This window comes from Myotis myotis, unplaced genomic scaffold (assembly GCF_014108235.1).
Source record: "Myotis myotis isolate mMyoMyo1 unplaced genomic scaffold, mMyoMyo1.p scaffold_m19_p_3, whole genome shotgun sequence".
Classification (NCBI taxonomy): domain Eukaryota; kingdom Metazoa; phylum Chordata; class Mammalia; order Chiroptera; family Vespertilionidae; genus Myotis; species Myotis myotis.
The window spans coordinates 95,046,627-95,067,333 of record NW_023416335.1 but is presented as its reverse complement, the minus strand read 5'-3'; the positions used below and the strand labels follow the sequence as shown (position 1 = coordinate 95,067,333).

At 37.3% G+C, this 20,707-nt stretch overlaps 1 protein-coding gene across 1 annotated transcript in view; it reads right to left on the bottom strand.

The window, feature by feature from the left end:
- SACS (sacsin molecular chaperone) overlaps window positions 1-13,419 on the bottom strand; it is a 77,110-nt gene extending 63,691 nt beyond the window's left edge. Inside the window, exon 1 of the mRNA XM_036298148.1 lies at window positions 13,385-13,419. Within this exon, the coding sequence (XP_036154041.1) occupies window positions 13,385-13,404 (20 nt within the window). The 5' untranslated portion in view covers window positions 13,405-13,419. The remainder of the gene's footprint in view (window positions 1-13,384) is intronic.
- Window positions 13,420-20,707: the final 7,288 nt, after the last annotated feature.

Below are 20,707 nucleotides of genomic sequence, written 5' to 3'. Positions count from 1 at the left end.
TTTTCATATGTCTCTCATGTGTTTACACAGATTTTATTTTTCTTTTCACCTCTTTAGACCTTCACCAACAACATGTTGAATTGAATCCTTTCATGTCCCCTATTATTTTTAATTCCCAGATAAATCTGCAAAGGAGACATCATTAGCCACAATTATAAGTCAGGCTTCAGGATCCAGAGAGAAAAATAATTTGTCTGAGATTTCCTTCCAAATGCAAGTATCAAGATTGGCACCCAGGTGTCCCTTCAATTTCCCTTATTCTGTGTTGTTCTCCAGAATTGAAGAGAAGGGGAAACACTTTGCTTGAGATTCTAAAAATTATGCACTGTCAGCATGCCTTAGGGACAACAGTGTCCTAAGTTCTCTCCTAAGAGCTAATTACAATCTTGTATTTTAAAGCATGTGGCAATTTTATAGTCTGGCTGGATATAGGCAGGATATAAGGCCCTCTCCCCCAACACTAGAAAACACCTCTAAATGTATGTGATAAATATACAAGTATGAATTACAGAATAGAGATCCAGATGTTCAACAAAAAAAGTAAGAGATTTTATAATTAACTACTTCTACTTAGTTAATTATAACCAATTGATTTACTTGTTTAAAAATATACTCTCTGGAAGAACCAAGATGGCGGCATAGGTAAACACCTGTACTTGCTGCCTCTCACAACCACATCAAAACTACAATTAAGCCGAAACCAGTTTGGCTCAGTGGATAGAGCATCGGCCTGCGGACTGAAAGGTCCCAGGTTCGATTCCGGTCAAGGGCATGTACCTGGGTTGCAGGCACATCCCCAATAGGAGATGTGCAGGAGGCAGCTGATCGATGTTTCTCTCTCATCGATGTTTCTAACTCTCTCTATCTCTCTCCCTTCCTCTCTGTAAAAAATCAATAAAATATATTAAAAAAAAAAACAGAAAAAAAAAAAAACTACAACTAAAAGACAAAACATCCATCATCCAAAACCATGGGAAATCTGGCTGAGTGGAAGTTCTACAACTAGAAGGAAAGAAAAAAGCGCATTGAGACTGTTAGGAGGTGTGGAGGGGTGGAGGGGCATAGGGGCAGAGGGGCAGAGGTGCACACAAAATGGGCTGGCAAACGGGTGTGCTGGTTTTTTGTTGTTTTTTTTTCAATCGGGAGGGAGATACAAGCTCCTGATTGCTCTGAACTCCAGTTCTGGGTGAGACTCTGGGGACCCATACTCATACGGGGAGAAACTGGACTGTCTGTCATGGGACCAGAACTCGAGGGCAGCTTTCTCTCAGAGGTGCTCGCAGCGATCATTGTTTCTGCCCAGGGGCGTGAGTCACAGAGATGCAGAGACCTCTCCAATGCAGGGCTGACTGGCAGCCATTGCTGTTTGCTCTGCCCTGATGATTCTCTGAGACCCCGCCTCACCCAATTTACAACCCCACCCAAGCTGTGTACAGTGGCTTTTGCATATGAATGGCCTGTCCTTTCACAGCATAAAACCTAACAAACTGCAGCTGGGTCAGAGAGCTCAAAAGCTTCCAAAAGAAGGCCCAAGGCTCAGCAGCAGCAGCCTGCCTGGCTTCACAGCTGGGCCTCATCTGGGCACTTCCAAACCCCAAAAAAAGAGGAGGAATCTTGCAGATCTCTCTGTAGCTACTGCTGGGTGGCCTCAGGCAGTGGCTGACTTAGCACCTCCTTGGAGATCCAAGAGCCAATGTACCCAGTGGTCCATGTAAGACCATACCAGATTAAAACACTTCACATCCATAAGCGACACGTTCAAGGGGCAGACCCAGTGAGCACCAAAGCCCCACTGAAGCAAGTCCTGCCACATAAGGGTGTCTCCAGCACAGAAGTTCCTCCATTACAGACACAGCTGGTCCTCACAGCCAATTGGCCTGGAGGTCAATTCCTCCCAGTGATACCAATAGCGATCAAGGCTTAACTACAACAGGACTGTGCACCCAGCCCACAAAGGGGTGCACCAAGAGTGTCCACCTCAGATGATTGGGGAGGCTGAGCCACTGGGCCCTATAGGACACCTACCACACAAAGCCACTCTATCAACACAGGGAAGCAGTCAAAATGCGGAGACAAAGAAACAAGACACTAATGAGATAAATGGATGAAAGCAAAATACTGGATATAGAGTTTAAAACCACGGTTATAAGGTTACTCAAGAATCTTCTAGAAACCTCTGAGAAATATAGTGAGACCCTCATGGGTATGAAAAAGGACCAATCAGAAATTAAGCATACATTGACTGAAATAAAGAATAATATACAGAGATCCAACAGCAGACTAGAGAATTCCAAGAATCAAGTCAAAGATTTGAAATACGAAGAAGCAAAAAAAACCACCCAACCGGAAAAACTAAAAGCAAAAAGAATTTAAAAATATGAAGATAGTTTAAGGAGCCTCTGGGACAACTTTAAGCATACCAACATCCGAATCATGGGGGTGCCAGAAGAAGAGAGAGAGCAAGATATTGAAACCTATTTGAAGAAATAATGACAGAAAACTTTCCCTACCTGGTGAAAGAAATACACTTACAAGTCCAGGATGTGCAGAGAACCACAAACAAAAGGAATCCAAACAGGACCACACCAAGACACATCATAATTAAAATGCCAAGAGCAAAAGACAAAGAGAGAATCTTAAAAGCAGCAAGAGAAAAATAGTTAGTTACCTACAAGGGAGTACCCATACGACTGTCAGCTGATTTCTCAACAGAAACTATGCAGGCCAGAAGGGAGTGGCAAGAAATATTCAAAGTGATGAATACCAAGAACCTACAACCAAGATTACTCTACCCAGCAAAGCTATCATTTAGAATTGAAGGTCGTATAAAGAGCTTCACAGGCAAGAAAAAGCTAAAGGAGTTCATCACCACCAAACCAGTATTATATGAAATGCTGAAGGGTATGCTTTAAGAAGAGGAAGAAGAAAAAAAAGGTAAAGATAAAAATTATGAACAACAAAGTGACAACAAATACATATCTATCAACAAGTGAATCTAAAAATCAAGTGAATAAAAAATCTAATGAACAGAATAAACTGGTGAATATAATAGAATCAGGGGCATAGAAAGGGAGTGGACTGATAATTCTCAGGGGGAAGGGGGTGTGGGGAGTGCGGGAAGAGACTGGACAAAAATCTTACACCTATGGATGAGGACAGTGGGGGGGCGGGTAAAGGCATGGGCTGGGGTGGGAACCAGGTAGAGGGGAGTAATGGGGGGAAAAAGAGGAATATCTTTAATAATCTGAACAGTAAATATTTATTAATATATATATATATACACACACACTCTCTTTTATATAGTTCAAAATGGTGTCTCAGACTGAATCCTACCATAATGTGATTAAACTAACATCTTCTGATCAGAAGTATTTTTTAATTATGAGCAAATGGAATCTTATTTATTTTTAATATTTCTTGCTTATAGTCACTAAATATTTTAAAAATATTTAAAAAACATACTCATGTATCCCATTTCTAAATATCTGAACTTGAAGTGATATTGTCAATGAATGGTTCAAAGGGTGATCATTATTTTGTCTCTGTACAGAGCCAATGCCACAATAACTTGGACATATGAGTCATAGAAACCCTGCCCAAAAGTTACAGATCTGTGAATTTGTAAAAAATAGCACTTTTAAAAAAACTTTATATTAAAGGAGAAGCATGCTACGGTCTTCTTCACATGGAAGGATTTATGAATGGTTGTACGCATTTGCTATCTTACAGAACAATTATCCTAGTTGGCAGGCAACCTCTAATGGAGGGAACACAAAGAAAATGTTAGTTAGAAATAGGTAAAGAAAGCTTTTAATGGAAAACTGGGAATGAATCCATTAAAAAAAAAAAAAAAAAAAAAAAAGCCCTGGATTTTCCATGAGTGCTACAATTCAATACAAACTTCATCTGTTAAAATCCTATAGTTTGTTAGTTTCCTAAACTTCTTTAAATTTTCTCCTGATATGATTTCATTGAATTAATTAGTTATAAAATGGTAAAAAGAAGATGTCTATTTACTCACTGCTTATAAAAATATTTCTGAAGATGTGTCATGAGAGACCACTCTGATCACATATGTGGGATCTCCTATGTATGTATATAAACTCATTGCATTCTCTCAATTCACAGAACAAGGAGGAAAGATGGGGCTCCATTTGACTCACTGGAAAAAATTATTTCTGAAGCTTCAAGGTAAAAATTTTTAAATAGAGAGAGCACATAAGTTTCAAATGTACATTTTTTTCAGAATATGCCCAAATCTAAATCTAAACAAATCATTTGATTGTTCACTATTTCTATAATCTTTATAAATATAATAGGTAAGTAATCTATATTAAAAACTCATCAATTAGCCCTGGCCAGTGTGGTTCAGTTGGCTGAGAATGATTACCAGTGAATTTCCCCGTCAGGGCACATGCCCAGGTTCTGGGTTTCATCCAAGTCAGGGTGCATGCATAAGGCAACTGACTGATGTTTCTCTCTCACATCAATGTTTCTCTCTCCCTCTCCCTTCCTCTCTCTCTAAAATCAAATCAAAATATATTTTTTTAAAAAACCTCTATTGGTAAACTACCGTATTTTTCCATGTATAAGACGCCCCCCACTTTTCCAACCCCAAATTAAGAAATCAATATTTTAAACATTTTGCTGGTTTTCCTCTTAAGGCCTTCTTCTTTTTTGGCATCTTAAGGAGTCATTCTTCCTGTTTTCTCCACTGTCTGATCATACATTCAATGGGAGGAGGTCCAAATTGTCCCTCTGCAGCTCTATTTCCATGCTCTTTTGCATAGTTGATCACATTCAGTTTGAATTTTGCAGAGAAAGACAATCGCTTACCGGTATTTATCTTTTTCTTTTTTGACATCTTTATGGGCTCAGAATGCTTAGGTCCCTGTTGCATCTGCGCACTCTTCCACCTCCACCTCCAATTACAGCATCAGCTGACCCTCAGTAACAATAAACTCCTGATTGGAGGAAACCTGTTTGACAAGGTATATGGGCAGCTCCGCACCCATGCAGCTCCCTCCTCAGCTGACTTACATGTATAAAATGCCCTTCGATTTTCAGTCTAACGATTTTAGAAAAAAATAGCGTCTTATACAAGGAAAAATATGGTATTTAGAGCAAATGACTATAGTTCAGGAAATATTTTTATTTTCATTGGTAATTAAACTGTGTGTTTGTCTTTTAAGAATTTTTGGTTACTTTCTTGTTTTCTAAATATTTTCCATTTTTTGTTAAACAGTCTTCAGGTATTATAAATATAAAACATATTTTGAGAAAGAAATGTTGGTTATTCTCAGTAAATTGACTACTTAATACATTCAATCATGCTCAACCATGCTAAAGATCATTTGAATCCATACTATTTCCTCTTCTTGTTCATACTGGGTCAGATCCTTAACCTCTGTTACTAAGACCTCTAGGCCAGGGTCCCAACTGTTCTCACTATCACAAATCCTTTCTCTCCAATCAATCCTTCATTTGCCACCGAGTTATTATATAATGTAACATGACTAAACCTCTCTCTGTCATAACAATATTCAGTACTTCAAGTTACCTACATGTTAAAGTCCAAATACTTCAAAGTCAGACTCACCTTCCAAGCCTTGTCCCCACTCTGCCTTCCTGGACATCCCCATTCCCCATACCCAGCTCTGCAGATGCATTTATCTCTTTGTACTTATTTTGCACATTCTGTTTCCTCCTGCAGCATCTGCTTTCTCCTACCTATTAAACCCATTACTCATTTCTGTTGACCCAGCTCAAATGTCACTTCAATTGTGAAACCTTCTATTTCTACCAATACTATTTAAGAAAAAATGGGAATGGGTTCATGACATATTAAGTTTATGTCTCCTTTCTTATTCTCTCATAATACTCTGTACATCCATCCCAGGTCTTCCCACATTACATATACCATATATTTACATGGCTGTGTCCTCTCTGGAGACTGGGAACATCTTAAGAACAGGCAATAGGTCTCAGCATCCCTTCTTCACATCTCCGGTTCATGGTACAATCCAATAAGTATTTATGGAGTGAGTAAGGACTGAGATAAATAAGCAGGTTGATTATAAGATCTCTTTCTCTGAAGAGGTGGTGAAAAACTGGAATTTCAGACTTGGATTATGTAACAGGAAATTACATGAATGGGATTTTGGAAACATTTTAGGAAATATATATAAAACACACCAGAAGTGGGAAGAATCTAATAACACTACTGAGCTTTTAGCCATCAGTCAATCCCTAGCCAGAAGAACAGGAAGATTTCCCTAGTGAATCCTCAGGAGAGGGTGGGAGGAAGCGATGAGAGTGAGGTCAGAGAATTTCTTCCCCCAACACCCATCTCACAGTCTCACCAGGGTCTGACTATATACTTCAATCAAAGGCCATGGGCCTTCTCAAGAAGTCTTGCTCTATAGTATTACCCTTTTCCATCAAATGTCAGGCAATTTCTCCTAGCCCTAGTTCCTTGGGTCTTGAGAAGTAATAAAGCCACTATTTCTAGCTCCAGGTTCCTTAGTGATTTCTCATGGTTCCTTTTACCCTTTGTATAATCCCTTTGGTTATCCTAAGCTGATTTTCCCCATATTATGAAAAGAAAGTAACTTATTCAAAACCACATAACTAATAAATAGCAAAGCTAAGATTCAAACCAATTATGTCTGTAGGGACCCTAGCTGATAGACCACTTAATGAGGCATTGTCACCTATCCATCAAGGAGAGGGTAAATCAAACTCACTATTGTAAAGAGCAGCAGTATACCTTATAGGCAGAAAAATACTACAAAGTATTTTCCTAACCTTATGTCACCAAATGCCTTACCTTGCACATTGAAGATGGATTCCTTGCCCCTCTAAAGCTATCAGCACTGATGGTGAGTCACCTGTTGCATACCAGACACAAGGCTGCTAATACGCCACAGAAGAGCTGAGCATCACACATATGGGCTGAATTTGCCTTTTCTCAGGAGCCTGTGGGAGGGAGCTACAGGAAAACTGAACTGGTCTTTTCACTGCCACTTGTGGAGACCACCAATTACCAAGAGTCATCCTGTCAACTTCTGATTATTCTTTTTGTAAAGATACTGTGTGGTATTCACCAGGATTCTCCCCTGACCCTTCTCTGCATCTTGTATTTCCTATATGGCCAGACACTCAATAAGCCTCTCCCTAAAACAGATCATGGCATACTGGACAAATTGAGGGGACAGTAGTGTCAGGAAGAAAAATCCCCATAACCAACCAAGAGGAATAAGACAGACCAGTTTGCAACTCCTCATGAAGCTAGGAGAGTGGTGGGTAGCAACTTCCCTGTAACAATTACATGATGACAGATAGTTGAGGTGTGGGAGTGGAAGTTATCAAAGGATGGCCAGAATTTGTGCTAGTTTTTGGAGAACGGACTAATAACAATGATTTCCTTTAGGGTGTGTATTCTGTGTCAATATTACACAAAGTGTTTTACATTCATGATCTCTAATCCTACATAATTATAGGCATGATTTTCCCCATATTATGAAAAAAAAGTAACTTATTCAAGTCCACGTGACTGGTAAATAGCAAAGCTAAGATTCAACCCAAGTATGTCTGACTCAAAAGTTTATACTCTTTTAATTACACAATTTGTTTGCTCTTAAAGGAGCTGGGAGAATATTTGTTGAGAATGTTTCTTTTGTTTACATACAGAGGTATTTAAGGAAATGAGGAGAGGGAGAGAAGACAATAGAAGGAACAGAACATGAGACAGGTTTTGAGCCTATGAGGACAAAAGGTGAAGCCACAGTATTCATGAAATATTGGATAGGACTAAGTCCATGCAGCACAGCTTCCATCCTGCAAAACAATATCAGCATGGACTTGAGGAGAAGTTATTCATCTTCCCTCACCACCCCATCCACAAGTTGCAGAGTTGCTTTGGACTCAAGGGGTGTGTTGGATGGAGAGGATAATATCTGACAGAGGCACTAGCTGCAGAAGCCATGATAAGTCCTTTTGACAAAGAGGCTCAAGTGGAGAAAACATGAGCAAATTAATTTCGGAGCCCATCTGAAATGTCACTGCCCTGATGATGCCCAGAAATAGCCTTGGAATAATTTAAGCAGAAGAGAGGAGCATGAGGGTTAGGTCTTCTCAAGTGAAGGTTTGGAACCATGGAGATATGGGTGCAAATATTAACTGACCTTATTAGCTACAGAAACCTAGGAGATGTGGAATACTTTCTAATTCACTTGTTCTTTCTTTGGATGCCTATCATTCTGGTTCTATTTCTGGGTTGCTACCAGTAGATTCATGGCTCCAAGCCTAAATTTAGTCCTGTCCCTCACAGAAGGAACAGAAGGACAGGGCTGCCTGATTTTCTTGGCCTTCTCTATTGCCCACCTGCTCTTTTCTGTCTGGGCTTACTTTTCATACACTTGAACTCAGCTTATCTGCCTGTTCGTCTGAAGACTGGACTCTGCTCTCTTATCTGAATCTTTGTTACTCCTAATGTGGTATAGTAAAATAAATATATTTGATCTCTGATTTCATGTCCTGCCACAGAGTTCCTAAAACTCTTGGAATTTGAATGGTGGGAGTATCTTTGTATGCTAATGAAATAACTGATGGCAGAGCTCCAAGGGGCTAAACATTGAGTTCAATCACCAATGGTTTTATCAATTTAATCAAACATGCCTAAGTAATGAAACAGAGAAATTCTGAAATGATGCTAAGGGAGCTTTCAGGTTGGTGAACATATCGAGGTGCTGGGAAGTTAGTAAACCTGGAGAGGGCATAGAAGTTCTACATGACTCCTGCCTCCAAATCTTGACCTATGTATCTCTTCCATTTTCTTGTCCCTGAGTCGAACCTTTATAATAATATAGTCATTGTAAGTAAAGAGTTTTCTGAGTTCTGAGTCATTCCAGTGAATTATTGAACCTGAAGGAGGGGGTCGTGGGAATCCTCAGTTTGTAGTTGGGTACCTGAGGATCCTATTCGTGACTAGCACCTTAAGTAGAGGCATTCTTGCAGGACTGAGCCCTTAACCTGTGGGGTCCATGCCAACTCTGGATAGTTAATGTCAGAATTGAATTGTTGGATACCCAGTTGGGATTGGATAATCAAGGTATTAATTGTTGTTGAAAAATGACACAGCACCCATCATAATCACTTTGTTGATACTCATTTTAAATGAATTCGATATCCCAATACTGCTAGATGGTAAGGATATTCTCACAGCCTCACTGAGAGACTGACACAGAGCCAGAAGCTAAATCCCTGTAACACACTAGCACCCTGGCCAGAGCCACCCTCTTCTAGATGGTGATAATAATCCTAATAGGTTTCCCTCTTCTACCCCTGCACCTCTACATGGAAGCTAGGGGGATCTTTTAAAACTTCAAATCAACCCTGGCTGGTGTAGCTCAGTTGGTTGGAATATTGTCCCATGCACCACAAGGATATATATAGAGATAGCTAGCTAGCTAGCTAGCTAGATATACATCTATCTATCTATCATCTATCTATCTATCTATCTATCTATCTATCTATCTATCTATCTATCATCTATCATCATCTATCATCTATCTATCATTTCGTTTCTCTCTAAAAAAAATCAATAAAAACTATAAATAAATAAAAATGTCAACAGATGATTACTAGAATTAGTGGGGTGATCATACTGTAAACTATAAAAATATTGAATCACTATATTGTACATTGGAAATTAATGTAACTAATATAATATTGTATACCAACTATATTCCAATTTTTTAAAAATTTAACTGAAGAAAAAACATAAGTCAGATCATGTCACTCCCTAAAACCCTGCAATAGCTCCAATTTCCTTCTCTGTGATCTGGTTCCTGGCTACCTCTTCAACCACATATCAATTTCCCTGGTCCTCACTCACTTCACTCCAGCATGCCATCCTTCTCCTTGTTCTTGGAAGTTACCAAGAAGCTCCAACCTAGGGGCTTTGCACTTGTTTCCCTGTCTGGAACATTCTTCTCCTAAATAGCTTATGATGAATTCCCTTATGTTTTTCAAGTGTTTGCTCAGATTTCATCATTTCCATGAGGTCTATCTTTATCATCCTGTTTAAACTTGTGACACATGTTCCTATATAACCCATTGGACTCACAACTCATTTTCTTTGCCTGCCATTCATTTTGTTTCACTATATAAGGTACCATGTAGTTTAATTATTGATTATATTTATTGTTTGTTTTCTATCTTCCCCTGCTAGAATGTAAATTTTAGAAGTTAGTATCCTTGTCAGTTTCATTCCCTGATGTATTTATTCCAAAGACACCCTCCGTCCCCCCATAATAAACACTCAATACATGCAGTTGAATGAATGGTTTTAAGGACAAAAGTCTGGAGAATTTTAAGTGAAAGTGCTGCACTGCAATTCCAGGTTAGATGTAGAGTCAGACACATTGGACAGACCCTGGAAGAACACAGGAGATGCAGGTCCTGTCTTGACGGCTTGAAATGACCAAGACTCTTTCTTTGACCAAATTTCAGAAGGCTCCTCTGAGCCCTCTTTTCAACTGGACCTTGTCCTTAGGCTTTATCTTTGACCTGCCTAACCCAGTTTTAACAAGAATCCTGCTCAGTCAAGTTAGCAAGATCCTCACCCTCAATGCATGATATCCTCAATATCTAATCAAATTCTTCATCCCTTGCCTTTGTCACCTAATTATCCTGGCCTTCCTGTAACTTTGAAACATTAAACAAATTTGAAACATTGAAAAAACTCTTTATTTGCTTTTCTCTTTACCTTTCAAAAATTTTTATTCATTAGACAGGGGAAGTGTAACTTTTTAATAGAACTTGCCTTTTAACAAATCAGAATTAATTTTGTGACTTACTGTTATTTAAATATATAAATACATATAGGTATTGACTACTTAATGTATTTGATTTTTATTGACAATTGGAATATTTGATTATTTTCTGCATTTCCTATTATTGTGAGAAGTCATCTTTTTTTGATGCCTCCTCTTATTAATTTGTCATCTACTGATTCCCCTGACTCTGCTTCTTGGCTATAAATTCCTAGTTGTCTTTGCTGCATTTGGAATTAAATCTGCTCTCTCTTCCCTACTGCAATAGTCTTGACACCTATTGCAACAGTCCTAAATAAAGTCTTTCTTACCATTTACAAGTGTCAGAGTAATTTATTTCTTTAGCCAACCATATGAGTTTGAGCAAGTCACATACAGTAAGTTAAGTTTTCTCATCTATTAAATGAGACCCATAACAGAGGTCCTTAGATATTGCTACTAGCTTGGACTCATCCCAAATATACCAAGCCCCTTAGCACACCTAGGACTATTTCCTTGGCATCCTAGGGGCAGTTTCCCCAAATCTGATTCACCCTCCATATCCTGGAATGTGATCTCTGCACTGTCACAGACTGATGTTCCAGAATCTTTCTGAAAGCAGTGGAGAGGGAACCAATCCCAAAGTGGCTTTCAACTAGAGATTGTTTCAACTTTAACCTTAAATATTCAGATGGTATATTTAATAATATATCTGCCTTCATTTTAGCAGCATTTTTATATTGCTTATCAGATAGGTAAACTAGCTTTTCACCCCCCAAAATAGTTACATAAAGCCAGTACCCTGAGAAGGCCCTGCATGTTCATGCTGTGACTCTGAGCAAACCTCTACTCGCCCCCACACACTCTGAGAACTTAGGACAGAACACCCAGAGATAAGAAGCACACATTAGATCCTTTTTACCTTTAAAAATTACTGCCTTCTCCCAGGGACAAGGAGACCAGGCAATCAAGTTTTACATGGTTATGGTCTTAATAAAATTATGTTTATAAAAATAATCTTGATAGTTTGACTCTCAACCCATGAACTCTATTCTATGTATCCATAAATATTGCTATATCCAGCCACTGACATTTTAGCTTTAAGTAAATTATAAGTTTTGAGGAAATTCTAAGGTACACAACCTATGTAATGGCAAACTCTGCAAAGATGCTTTCAGTTAATTTGTATATTTTACTAGCTATAAATTGAATTTATCACTTAGCGATTGCAAAGACAATCTAATCTGTTGTTTTTTCCAACATGTTAGATGCTTTAACTCAATCCTGATTTTTGTTGAAAATTTATACTATTGCAAGCATCAATGATTCTATAAATCATTGATCTTTAAAATAAATTATAAATGAAATTATTTCTAACAAAACTTACTACTGGTAAGTTCAATGAAAATGAGTTTAACTCTAATTTGAAAACAATAGGTACTTTCAAAACCAAGAGGAAAGCACTATATAGGAGCACATAAGAAGGTAAAAAGAAATATCCACAGAAATACTGTGAAATAACATGTATGATAATCCATAAATATATTTCTGTCATGTTTAAACAATTTAGCATCAGTAATAGGAAGAAAATTTATCTCACAATACTTCTCCTAATATTATAAGATACAAAAATAATCAAATATTCTATTTTCCAATAAAAATTAAACACATAAAGTAGTATCAATACCTTTTTACATTCACATATTTAAATAAGAGTCACAAAATTAATTCTGATTTGTTAAGAGGCAAGTTCTGGTGAAAAAGTTACACTTACGTCCTCTATTTAATGAAAATTTTTCATAAGGTAAAGAGAAGAACAATTATTGAGTTTTTTCAATGTTTTAAATTTGGAAAGAAAAAACCTTTTCTGTTGATATCATTAGATAACAAGATGTGAAGCCTTACCTGGTGTCTATGGCACCAAAATTTCAATTATTGGACATTCTACTTAAGTATGGCAGTCAAAATCAATGAAAAAGTCTTTTGTCATATGCTTAAGAGAAAGAGAAGAGCACATAGAAATTTAAGAGGTAACTATAAATGTATATTATATTTGTACATAAATCCTCAAGCTTGTAAAATAGAAATATGTTCTTATAAAATAGCAACTAAATTGGAGAAAAGGAGCAAGCATGACCTTTTATCACTGTAGTTTAAAAAGGAAAAGCAGAGTGCTCTCTCTCTCTCTTTTCTCGGGTTATTTGATACATTTCTAAGTACTTTACAGTTGTTTGTTTAATACTTTCCAAATAATCATATGTCCAGTAAGAGGCATTAACATGTACATTTGATGAAGGAGAAAGTGTGGTAATCTAGTCAACTGTCCATTACACCAGTCACCCCAGGAGACAGAAATCCAAAGCACCTGGACAAATGGAAGGAATGATTTCCAAGCCTTGAAATGTTACTTACGCAATTCCAGTTAGAACTAAAGTATCTATAGTTGATTCTCTTTCACCTCTAGAACCTTTTATTTGTTTTAGTCTACTTAGGTCTCATTTGGGAAAACCACAAAACCTTAAAATCTCAATGCAACTGGCTCTAATTTAAAACATTAACTCATTTACCGATTATCCTTGGTCTCCATTATCACTTCTCCTGGAATATTTGTCTGTGACAACCATGAAAGTATCTTTCTTTCTTCTGTTTGTCTTTTCTTTAAACACGTACTCCAAATTCAGCTCTGCAAAGCCAGAGAAAAGTCTGTTTTCCCCTCAGTGTCCATTCATCATCTGATGTTCAAAAACATTGTTGTGTTTTGTGTCGTGTTCCTTAGAGTATGACTCTCCAGTCTGAAAGAGGTTGCTCCGTGGGTTATGTCTCCTGATCCAACAAAGTTCGTAAGGTAAAAAGTATTGATCAGCTAATGATTTTTGGCTTTTCTTCAAAACAAAAACAAGCTGTTTTCATGTGAGAATCTCCTATATCTCTTTTATGAAGGCAGAGGGGCAAGAATAGGTGTTCTTGGGGTTGGTGTTTCTCACCCTCATCTCAGCAGGTGTAAAATCCTTGTTGGCAGGCACCTTTCTTTTTGCTGTGGTGATTCCTGTGTCTCAGCATCACTCCTGCTCTTCTGAAAGAAAAAACAAGAAAGGGTAAAGGAAGGAGTAGGGAACGTACTCGAAGTAAATGCAATGAAAATGTCATTCCTTATGGAGGACAGCCACGGTTCTTAGCTCCAGTGACTTCCTAATTATAAACTTCTGTGTGAACCACGGCTTTTATCCCTCACCTCACACCAACAAGCGCACGTGTGGAACTAGAAATAGTGGTCTCTATAAATAAAAAACATACTACTTAATTTAGTTTCACTTTCTCACTCCCTATGCATTTCTTCTCACTAGTTTCTTCCAACTGGGAGCATGTGCTTCACACATGTGACTTTTTTTTTCATGAACAAGACCCTTGAATCCAAACCTAAAACTTTACATATGATATAATTCATGTTTGAAAGCAAAAGAAGAAAAAACGTGTCTATCAGAAAGTCTTCATTTCCTAGTAATATTCTCAGTAACCATTGGTGTCTTGGTGGATGCAACAGTCTAACATTTTAAGAAATAAACTACAAAAAATGTCAAACTTTTACAATGATAAACCAGAGGGACACATGAGATTGAATTTTCTACCCATTCATACAAATATGATAATTATATATATTCTATAATTTTCAAGGTGCTCTCTTAGACATTATCACATTTAACAGTTCTGTGAAGGAGACAGAACAAGAGAGGTACAATTGCTAATATGTTAAAGAAACTTGGAAGGTAAGTAACTGGGTTTTGTTGTTGTTGTTAATCCTCACCCCAGGATATTTTCCCATTGATTTTTAGAGAGAGTGGAAGAGAGAGGGAAAGACAGAGAGAAACATTTATGTGAGAGAAACACATCGATTGGTTGCTTCCTGCATGTGCCCTGATCAGGGCCTGGGCCAGGGAGGAGCATGCAACCAAAGTACATGCCCTTGACCGGAATCAAACCCAGGATCCTTTGGTCCGCAGGCCGACACTCTATCCACTGAGCCAAAACTGGCTAGGGCATAAGTAACTGTTTTTAAGTTCTCTCAATGGACTGGAACTGGAGAACCAGCTCCTGACTTCGTACATGTTTCATTGTGAACAAAAGTAATATAGAGATTACAATATAAACTATACTTATAACTCTATAGCTTCTTGGATGTTCAATAAAACACAAGAAAGTAACTCAAAACTCACTGGAAACTCTTCCCTGAGAACACTTCCCCAGTAACTTGCTATAATAAAAACATTACTAGGCATCATGAGTGATATTCATTGAAACAAACCAATCTAAAATCTTTTTGTTTTTTCATATAAAATGTATATCATGAAATTTTGATTGCCTTTAACCAAGAATTAAAGAAGGTATAGATTTAACATTAAAAATCAAGAGTTAAAATTAAATAATTATATTAGCAAGAGGATGGAAAACTTTTGTATGATAATGGCTTTTAAAACTTGGACTCTTCACTTTATTTAGATTAAGAGAGGTTGTGTATAATAAAGTATAAGATTAAGATCAATTTCTTCATTTATAAAATAAGGGAGCTAGGATAAGTGTCCTGAATTCTGTGATTCTAGACAAGTATGTATTTCTTAATTCATCAACAGTTCTGATAGGAATTAATTCAAACATGTTTTCTAAATAAAAAAACGTTTTGTTAACTAAAATGTCATTTAAATATAACTTTAAAATTTGAATGTATTGTAAAACAAATTCACGTTTTTTTGAGTGTTTATGATAAATTATGAGACTCCAAGGTAAATCTAGAATTACTTGTTCATGATGTTCTGTCTCTGTGGAAACATTAGAGGGAAATGGAAGTGTTGATTTAAGGTGGAACACTGCATGTTCATGCTTATCAACCTCACTGAATGAGTTTCCATCCCTGATTCTAGTGTGTCAATATCTTTTAAAATATATATTCTGAAATCTTAATTAACTTTATACCACATGGCATGTTTGATAAAACAGGTGAATAGCATAGAATTCTATTGCAAATTATAACTATCCTCCAGATGGGCAATGATACATTCATTATAAAAAACAATTTTTGAATAGTTTTTCCTAAATAACTCTTAGCCCTTATGAATGTACAATTAACAGCACATTTATTTCTATAATTTCTAGCAGGATATGATGACTTTCCCAATTAATTACTAAAGCCAAGATGAAGTATTTCTACTGACCTCCCCTGAGCTGCCAGTCTAATAATTTTGTCAAAAGGCTTCCCCTCATGCCTACCCGGTGTGGCCCAGTGGTTGAACACTAACCTATGAACCAGGAGGTCACGGTTCAATTGGCCAGGTTTGTGGGCTTGATTCCCAGTGTTGGCATGCAGGAGGCAGCTGATCAATGATTCTCTCTCATCATTGATGTTTCTATCTCTCACTCCTTCTCCCTTTCTCTCTGAAATCAATAAAAATATATTTTCTTAAAAAGGCTTCCCTTCATGATCTGTTCTTGTTGAACCAACCTATTGCTGTGTCCTTGTCTAACAACTCGTGAACTCTTCCTTTCCAATAATCCAATCTTTCATTTTATATCACTTCTGCAATTAACATCTAACTCACAATTTAGAATTCCCCAAATTACTATTTCTTTTTGAAATGTTGTACATGTTCATCTCCTCAGACCTATCTTATTCTCTGATTGTTCAGAAATTACACCATGTGACTGAACAATTGTATATGTCAATGAGATCATGCCTGTGGACAAGCGAAGCCAGCAAGTTGTCCAGAACATCAGTTTCCCAAACTAGTCATTAATGATCACCTCCATGATTTTTATCATATTTGAGATATAACGTGCCACTCTGGGGATTTGGGGACTACTTGTGTCTCAACTGCTTGATTTAATACTAAATATTTTTTTCCTTAAAATGATTCTCTACTTCAATAAATGTAATATAAAGGCAACTTTCTATCCACACCATAAGTGGAAACCCAGTACCATGTGCCACAAATAAATAGTAAGTCTAAAATTAAATACTAAAAAGAATACAAAAGGAATCTTATTAAATTCTGGTTGGCTACAAGTGCCCACAAAAAACACTAAGTCTAGTTAATTAAAAATAGGGATTACTAACTATGCTGTATACCTGAAACTAATATAATATTGAATATCAACTGTAATTGAAAAAAAATTTTTTCAAGTGGGAATTAGTTAAAGTATGGGAACATTCAAGCATTTAATAATTTCATTCAGAAAGAGGAAAGGCTTAAATTTAAGTGTCCATTTCAAAAAGTTATTTTCAAAAAGGTAATGGGGTAAACCTAAAAACAATAGAAAAATAAATGATAGCAGAATTGATGAAATAGAAAACAAAGATACAATTAAAAATATCAGCAAAAGCAAAAGTTAGTCCTTAAAAAGTCTAATATAATTGGGAAACTTGTGGCAAGACTAATCAAGGTAAAAGCAAAGAAGTCACACAAAGAAACCAATGGTGGAAATGAAAAATAGAATGCATCAAAAATTAAAAAGGTAAAAGATTAAGAACTTGAAGGTAATGATTTGAAAATGTTTTAAATGGATAAATCCCTGAAAAAAAAAGTAACAAAACTAATTCAAGAAATGTCAATGCTAATAAATATATGCAATCACTGATATTTAAAATGTCCCCACAGAGAAAACATTAGCATAGGCTGCTTTACTGGTGATTTGTACCAAATATTCAATAAACAAATAACTCTATCTTACAAATTCAACCAGAGAATATAAAAACAGAAACTACTCCCAAATAATTTCATGATAATATTTCTAAACCAGATTATCTAAACCAAATTGGGACAGTATTAAAAAGGAAAATTACTGGCTAATCTAATTCGTAAACATTAGCAAGTTGAACCCAGCAATGTATAAAAAAAGATAATAACAACTGACCAAATTGATTGGATTTTTCAGATATAAAATTTAATGTCTTTTAATGGCACAAAAGGAAATAAAATAAAATCTTTTTGTAAACAAAAAGTAAATGAGAACACCTTTTAAGGGAAAACTAAAGGCAAACCTCATGTTTAACAGTGATAGGGCTACAGTACTTTTCTGTCTCCTTTTCTATTCAATATTTTACTGGAGGTGCTAGGTAGTACAAAAAGGAAAAAAAGGAAGAGAGGAACAAGGAGTAGGGGAGGGAAAGTGGAAACAAAACTGTCACTATTCACACTAATAGAGTTTATCAAGATTACTAATATAAGTCCTGTTGTATTTCTATATACCAGCAAGAGTTTTTTAAAAATAAGTATTTCTAAATAATGTAGTATATAGATGATATATTATAGAATTGTACCCTTGAAACCTATATAATTTTATTAACCAACTAGAGGCCCAGTGCACGGATTCATGCACTGGTGGGGTCCCTTGGCCTGGCCTGCGCCCTTGGCAGGTGTTGGATAGCTGGTTTCAGCCCAATCTCCACAGGCCCAATCCAGACAGGAGGGATCCCAAACCTGTGCATTGAGTATTTGTCCCCTGGTGGTCAGTGTGTGTCATAGCAACCAGTCAACCAGTTGTTCAGTCATTTGGTCACTTAGGCTTTTATATATATAGATAGATATCACTCCAATAAATTTAATAAAATTTTTTAAAAAAGAAAAAGTAAAAATGACCAGATAAAACTAGTTTTAATATTTTAAACCCAATATGTTTATAATATTATTTCAACATGTAATTAATATTAAAAACTATCTATGAGAAAAATTACAGCCATTTATAATAGTAAGGAAAAAATAAATTACTGTGGAATAATTATAATAAAAGAAAAATTTAAAAAAATTTTTTATTGAGAGTATTACAGATGTCCTCCTTTTTTCCCCTATATTCCCCTCCACCTGGTTCCTTCCCTACCCCAGGCCTTCACCACCCTATTGTCTGTGTCCATGGGTAATGCATATATGCATATAAGATCTTTGGTTAATCTCTTCCTGCCTCCCCACCCCCCTTCCCTCTGAGATGCATCAGTCTGTTCCATGTTTCCATGCCTCTGATTCTATTTTATTCATCAGTTTATTTTGTTCATTAAATTCTTATTCATTTACTTTGATTTTTAGATTCAATTTTTGATAGATATGTATTTATTGCCTTCTTCTTTTTCTTCTTTTCAAGAATATCCTTCAACATTTCATGTAATACTGGTTTGGTGGTGATGAACTCCTTTAGTTTTTTGTTGTCTGTGAAGTTCTTTATCTGACCTTCAATTCTAAATGATAGCTTTGCTGGGTACAGTAATCTTGGTTGTAGGTCCTTGCCTTTCATCACTTTGAGTATTTCTTGCTACACCCTTCTGGCCTATAAAGTTTCTGTTGAGAAATCAGCTGACAGTTGTATGGGCATTCCCTTGTAGGTAACAACTGCTTTTCCCTTGCTGCTTTTATGATCCTCTTTGTCTTTAATCTTTGGCAATTATGATGTGTCTTGGTGTGGGCCTCTTTGGATTCCTCTTGTTTGGAACCCTTTGGGCTTCCTGGACTTGTAAGTCTATTTCTTTCACCAGGAAAGGAAAGTTTTCTCTCATTTCTTCAAATAGGTTTTCAATATATTGCTCTCTCTCTTCTTCTGGCACGCCCATAATGCGAATGCTGGTACATTTGAAGTTGTTCCAGAGGCTCCTTACACTGTCTTCATATTTTTGGATTCTTTTTGCTGTTCTGATTGGGTGTTTTTTGCTTCCTCATATTCCAAATTGTTGATTTGATTTTCAAAATCCTCTGCTCTACTGTTGAATCCCTGTAAATTATTCTTTATTTCAGTTAGTGTATGCTTAATTTCCAACTGGTTCTTTTTCACATCTTTGACATTCTCACTTAGATCCTTGAAAGTCTCACTAAGTCCCTTGAGCCTCTCATTAATTCCCTTGAAGCTCTTATTAAGATCATCGAGTAACCTTATAACCATTGTTTTGAACTCTGTACCCAGTAGTTTGTTTGCTTCCATTTTTTTTTTTCATTTGTAACATGTTTCTTTGTCTCTGCAATTTGGCTGCATCCCTGTGTTTGTTTCTATGTATTAGGTAGAGCTGTTATGTCTCCTGAAATTGGTAGAGTGGCCTTGCTTATTAGGTGTCTGCCCTGTAGGGCCCAGTATCTCAGTCTCCCCAGTCCCCTGAACTGGGAACTCTAAATGCATCCCTATGTGAGCTGTGTGCAAGGTCTTGTTGTAGTTGAGCCTTCATTGCTGTTGGCATCACTGGGAGGAATTGACCTCCAGGCCAGGTGTCTGTGAGGGTCAGCTGTGTCTACAATAGAAGAACTGCTGTGCAGGAGACACCTCTATGGAGCAGGGCATGCTTCAGTGGGGATTTGGTGCTCACTGAGTCTGCCCCTTGAGTGTGTTGCTTATGGATGTGAAGAGTTGTAATCTGGTATAGTCTGAAGCTGCCCACTGGGTGCACTGGCTCTGAGGACTCTTGGGAGGTACAAAGTCAGCCACTGCCTGGAGCCACCCTGCAGGAGCTACAGAGAGATATGCAGATGGCTGCTACTTGTATTGAGCTAGGAAGTGCCTAGGCAAGGCCCGGCTATGAAGCAAGGCAGGCTGGTGCTAGTGCTGGGTCTGAGGCCTTTTACCGATAGGTTTCTGGCACACTGACTTCAGCTGCTGTTTAAGAGAATTTGGGAAAGTCTGAAGCCTGAGTTAGGGCAGGCCATTCATATGGAAAAGCAGCTGCAAACAGCTTGGGTGGGGCTTCAAATGGAATGGGGCAAGGCCTCAGGGAATCACCAGAGCTGAGCAAACAATGTGGGCCATGCTGCTGGAAACTCATATATGGCTGCCAGCCAGCTCTGCAATAGGGGAGGTCCCAGCACAGGATCAATGATCCATGCGAGCACCCCTGTCTGGGAGAAAGCTATGCCCAAGTTCCTGCCCTGATACCA